At 42.3% G+C, this 6,000-nt stretch overlaps 1 protein-coding gene across 1 annotated transcript in view; it reads left to right on the top strand.

The window, feature by feature from the left end:
* The window catches only part of LOC148506739 (uncharacterized), a 42,796-nt gene extending 39,715 nt beyond the window's left edge, over positions 1 to 3,081 (top strand). The window contains exon 10 of the mRNA XM_088446322.1: positions 2,053 to 3,081. Coding sequence (XP_088302448.1) covers positions 2,053 to 2,140 — 88 coding nt within the window. The 3' untranslated portion in view covers positions 2,141 to 3,081. The remainder of the gene's footprint in view (positions 1 to 2,052) is intronic.
* Positions 3,082 to 6,000: the final 2,919 nt, after the last annotated feature.

Here is a 6,000-nt window from a genome sequence, read left to right on the forward strand (position 1 = left end):
ACATTGTGAATAGGAGAAAATCATATATTGGTATCTTTGATATATAGGTGCTGAATCGTTATACCAAACTCACAATTCAAGGATGTAAATCTTTCCCATAAAGGCTTCTTTCAATGTGGTGCTTCAAATCAATCTTATCCAATATATAGTCCAAACAGAATAATCTTAAAAAGTCTCAAATTAAAAAGGTCCAAAAAGTTTAGTACACTTCAATATGTCCCACATATAGGTAAAAATCTCTAAAAGTGCAATACAGTGAATAAACTATATACACAAAAATAATATTTTATCCAAGAGGCAGACAGAGAAACCCATTCAAAATGGAATCCGGATTTCCAAAACAAAATAAATATTGAAAAATAGGTTTCAAATGACGTACCTCTGGATCAATAAAGTAAAAATGGATCACACTTCCTTAGGGTCTAGATCCTAAATCCAGATTCCATTTTGAATGTGTTTCTCAGTCTGGCTCTTGGAGAAAATATTATTTTTGTGTATAAAGTTTTTCACTGTATTGCACTTTCGGAGATTTTTACCTAGTACTTGGTTTCAATCTTCAAGTAATTAAGTTAGGCATCCCAGACCAATTGCCATCCCTCTGTGAAGTTTTCATCCAAATACATCCAGTGGAAGGTGCAGAACAGGCTCCCCAGGTCAAAGTTCTGCCCAGCGTACACCAATGGGGACATCCAACCTGGACCTCAACCCCCTAGTATGTCTTCTGGGTTCCACTGTTACCATTCTGTGAAGTTTTCATCCAAATTATGAAAAGTCAGCCAAATCCATCCTGTGAAAGGCCCAGAACAGGCTACCTGGGTCAAAGTTCGGCACGGCACACTCTGCCGAGAGGTTCGACCTGGACCCCAACCACTCCATTAGGCATCCCAGACCAGTTGCCACCCCTCTATGAAGTTTTCATCCAAATCCATCCAGTGGAAGGACCAGAACAGACTCCCTGGGTCAAAGTTCTGCCAGTGTACACCAACGGGAGGTGCAACTGGTACCCTAAACCCTCTAAGACCTGGGCAGGATCCAATTGGACCACCTCATGTTGGTTTCATTACAACTGGTGCAGGGGTGTCCGAATTCATAATCGGACAGATAAATAGACAAACAGACCAATGAAGTTTCTCCTGGTGATGGTACCTGGATGTGCAACTCAGAAACCTCTAAACCTCCTGCATCCTAGAGTTCTAGTGAACTCTCCGGTAGCTACTAATGCACTATATCCAAAAACTGCCATTTACTTTAAGCACCAGTGCACTAAGATGTAAATCTGCATTTAATGACAGACGCCTGAGGAAACACTGATTCAATCATATGTTGTTTACTATAACCACACAATATGTCGGTTTGCGTATGGTGTGGAACATGTGTATGGTGATGCAGATGTGCCGCATCTGACACATCTCCACTTGTGACTAAATAGATGTAGCTGGGTGTGAAAGTCCCTTTTCAGATGGGGATAGTCCAGCCGTAGAGAGGAACACTACTCTGCATACCAGTGAATATACGCTTTTGGTTTCATGCAAGCACTACAGGAACAATTATGGCCAACTTACAGTCAAACTCTGCATTGGTCCCAATGTTTGCTGAGGTGTAAATTGTCAGGGAAAATAACAAAATCTGAAAATAAGTTTAAATTACATGGCAGGGAGATCAGCCTGTGTACCCTATGAGCCTACATTCATACAGTCCTACATTTATTCATGCTTAGGATAAATAAAATATACAATAATAGCACGGAACCCACAACAAATTAAGCTGTTGGTACTTTAGTCTTCCTTATGGAGAGCAAATAGGTATTTTGCAAGGGAAAGTAACTTGGCTATAAAATAAGTTCTTGTGCACTCGCAGCCTGCTATTTTTAGTGCCCAGTACAATACATATACTGGAGGTTTGCATTCATGACCATATGTAACCCATATGACCATGGTCTTCTCTCTTTTTAGTGTTGCTTAGAGTGTCCATGTGGTACAGCCAACTGTGCTTGTCTGGCTTCTTTATCTGATCTCTCATCTTCTCTTATATTTATGTTGCTTTGTCTTTCAGACCTAACCAAAAATCTGCCATCGGGGAAGAAGACGACGAGTCTACTATAAAGTGTCCCTACTTCTGTAAAACCATCTGCAGAAAGTAGACCATCTATTCGTAACAAAATGCTACCAATATATCACTAAGCATTGATCATCATTATACTGTATAGCAGTGAAGGGAGCTAATTTGAAAATCACCAACACCATTAAAGCTTAGGGTCTGATTCCGAGATGTACGTTAATGCGATCGCAACTGTCACAGATCGCAGTTGCTAAAATACTCTAATGCCTTCCAATTCATAGCCGAGCATAAGGACACCAACTGGTGCCTTATCATATCCATTTGACAATGGACAACAGCATAAACATCGGTACATCGGGCCGTTATGCAGCATGTAAGTCTAATTAGCCGCAAACACTGCAGCTCTCCTGACACGCTGAGAGCTCTCATGCTGTGAAGGAGATTGCAATGGCTAAGTTATGCACGCCCATGAAATGGAGTTTAAACAGACCAACACGTCTGCGGTTTCTTATCCATCCCCCGTTACCACCCACAAACGCTGACTTTGTCACTCACTTTGCCAGTGGTTCCTCTGTACAAACAGTGCAACGTTTACGCATGCGCAATAGCATACAATTGCTCGATCTGCAAATATCGGCATTGCGTACTACTCTGAATCAGGCCCTTAGTTTAATATACTTAGAATCTTTCTGAAATCATTCTGTCTTGTGCAGTGTTTAGTAATAGCTGGGAATGAGTACAGTATTTGTAATAAGAGAATATTAGTGTGGCTCTTCTCTGAAACTGCCAGACAATACTGTACATATACAAAGTAACAAAGATGAGTTGGTCAACTTCAAAAGTGCTTTCATAGTGCTTTTCAACATTCACAAATGTAAAATTGTAAATAACAAGGTAATTGCAAAGATACTTTTAGTGTGTATATAACCTTGTTATCTACATTTCCACTGTCCGCTAATTCTGGTTATGAAAATGTAATCTGGATACTAGCCAAAATAATTATTACTTTACCCATAGTATCTTCTTATAAGCTCATTAAACTTTTGCATTATTTGTATTTATGGATACTCCATTACATAAAGATATATGATTTTTAAGTTTAATAGTCCTTTAAATATTTGTCATTTTATCTAATGTTCTTTATCTCTAGCTATTGTATTCTGTCATTATGTAATACCCCTTTACCACTGGGCAAAATACCAGGGTTATTGCCGTGTAAACGCGGGAAGGGGCCCAGTGGAAAAGGCTCCTAAGAAAAATTCCCGGGTAAAACCCTGGTCAGGCTCAGTGGAAACTGGACCCGTTTACCGCATGGTGATTGGCTGGTATTCGGAAGCTGTCTGTGACAGCTGTCATTGGGGAGGGAGAGATTACAGCCTCCCTGTATGGGCCGGCCATTTCGGTTTTTACCCCATCCCCGCTTCATACAGGGAGGCTGTAATCTCTCCCTGCCCATCTCCCCGGTGACAGCTGTGATATCACAGCCTCCGGAAAGGACACCCCCACCCCCGGGAAAGACCGCCTTTCTTGGTTGCCGGTCCGCTCCGGTCTGGCATTAAGGGGAGAGCTGGAGTTTACGGGGCTTGGTGATGACATAATCTCTAAGCGCCGGCACTGCACCCGGGTGCAGTGTGAACAACGCCGACCCACAGTGGAAATGGGGTAAATCCCGGGTCTGACCCAGCTTGGAACCGTGTTACAAATCCAGGGTCAGACCCGGGATTTTGGTGGAGAAGGGGTATTAGTGTCTGAGATGCTCTAAATCAGGGGTCTCCAACCTTTTACACAGTGTGGGCAACATTAAAAATTCAACGAAGCCCGAGGGCCACTAAGCTATATGCCACACAGTAGCACAATCTTGATTCATCAAATTCACATTACACCACATAGTTGTATACCATATTCATGTATGACACACAGCAGTGCCCCTTTTACACAATGCCCACATTTGTGGCCCTTATACACAATGCCCACAGCAGTAGTGCCCCTTACACATAATGCCCACAGCAGTAGTGCCCATAATGCAATGCACCTTATGCAGTGCCCACAGTAGTGGTAGTGCCCCATGTGCAGTGACCCCAGTAGTGGTAGTGCAGTGCCCCTTATGCAGTGCCCAAAGTGGTAATGCCTCTTATGTAGTGCCACCAGTAGTGCTGGCCCTTATGTAGAGCCCACAGTGGTAATGCCCCTTATGCAGTGTCCCCAGTAGTAGTAGTGCCCCTTATGTAGTGCCCACAGGAGTGGTGCCCCCTATGCAATGCCCCCATTAGAGGTGCCCCAGTACTAGTGCCCCTAATAGAAATGCCCCCTAGTAGTAGTGCTCCTAATAGTAATGCCTCCTAGTGGTAGTGCCCCTAATAGAAATGCCCCCAGTAGTAGTGCCCCCCCAGTAGTGAAGCCACTTACAGAAAACAAATACCACTACTTGCCTTAAACCCTGCTCCCGCATCTGCTGCCTCCGATCCAGCAGACTGATCTCCTGTGTGAACTATGGGAGAGGTCATGACGTCTCTCCCATAGTGCACTGCACACACTGCAGAAGCCGGAGCTCAGGAGTGAGCTCCTGCCTCCGGCTGGCAGTGCGGTGCAGGTAGGGAACCTGGCGCCCGCTGGTAACAAAATCTCAGCGGGCGCCCGGCAAATGGAGACTGTTGGCTGGCCAGCGGACCACCTGACAGAGCTCCGCGGGCCACAGGTTGAAGACCCCTACTCTAAAGAGACAATGGCAAGCCAGTACTGAGTACTTCATAAGCAGCAAGTAGTTAAATCCTGATGTCACATGGTAAGTGTAATGGGAGGGCTAGGCTTCAGAACACCCCTAAGGGGACATTTTGCCATGGTACACCTGTGCATACAGGGGCATATTTAATTGGCCGCATTAATTAGAAAAACATGACGGCTCAGGGTTTTTCCCACAGCCACATGGTTTTTCCCACTCAAATGCGTGCAAGCAAATCAGGCATGGTAAATTATATAGAAGTTACCACAGTTTTTATCTCACAGCTTCAGAGTAAGTCCAATTTCTTCCTAAAGTCGTTCTTTTAAGAAAAAAATGTTTGGACTTGCTTCAGAACCACGTGGACACCCCGTAATCACTAATTAAGCAATTGGAAGATTCCAATTAGCTTAATTAGACCAATAATTAGGACACAGGCTATTTCCGAATTTTGGTTTCTTAACTTTCTTGCACGTTTCAGCTTAAAAAAAAAATACACCACCATGTTGTTGTTTTTTTTTAAATACCACGGCTGCCTCAGTAATTGAAAAATAGATCCGATGACCACTTTAATTTTACTGGTAAACTTAACGTGTCCAATTGCATATGCCCCACAGTCTCCTTAACTTGGGCTGCTGACGAACAAGATACAGTTTACTCTGTGATCTTAGTAGTATTTAAAATTGTTCATTTCTGATTAGTTCATCCCCCATATCCATCTTTACTTGTAAATGTTATTAATAAAACTTTTACTTTTTAGGCTTTAGCGAACCTTTCAACATGTTAATTCTGATCATATAATTAGGGTTGTGACTTTCTTCTTGAAATTTCGGAAATTTAGTGTTTATTACAAATAACTAGACTTTTACCATAATTAACCTCATCACCTGGATTCCTGTTATGCAACATAATCAAACCCAAGAGCATTGAATTTAGTAACTTGTTGAGACGTGTCACTTGCTACAGCTATAGAACTGCTAGAATAATTAAAACATTTCTAAATCCATCTAAATTTTCCTTTGGAGCAACAATGTAGTTACGGTTTATGCTGTATACCAAATGAGTTAATACAAGTGTGCTAATATGAATGTATCAATAGATACCAGCGGTGGTCTTTCAAATGAAGGTGTGATGAGATACAACGTATTTGCGTTAAATTAGGTTTATTTGTTTATTAACGTAGGAGGAGATTTATCAAACCTTCTAAAGAGAACAAGCAGAGATGT

The sequence above is a fragment of the Taudactylus pleione genome, unplaced genomic scaffold, assembly GCF_031769625.1.
Source record: "Taudactylus pleione unplaced genomic scaffold, aTauple2 ptg000397bl, whole genome shotgun sequence".
Classification (NCBI taxonomy): Eukaryota; Metazoa; Chordata; class Amphibia; order Anura; family Myobatrachidae; genus Taudactylus; species Taudactylus pleione.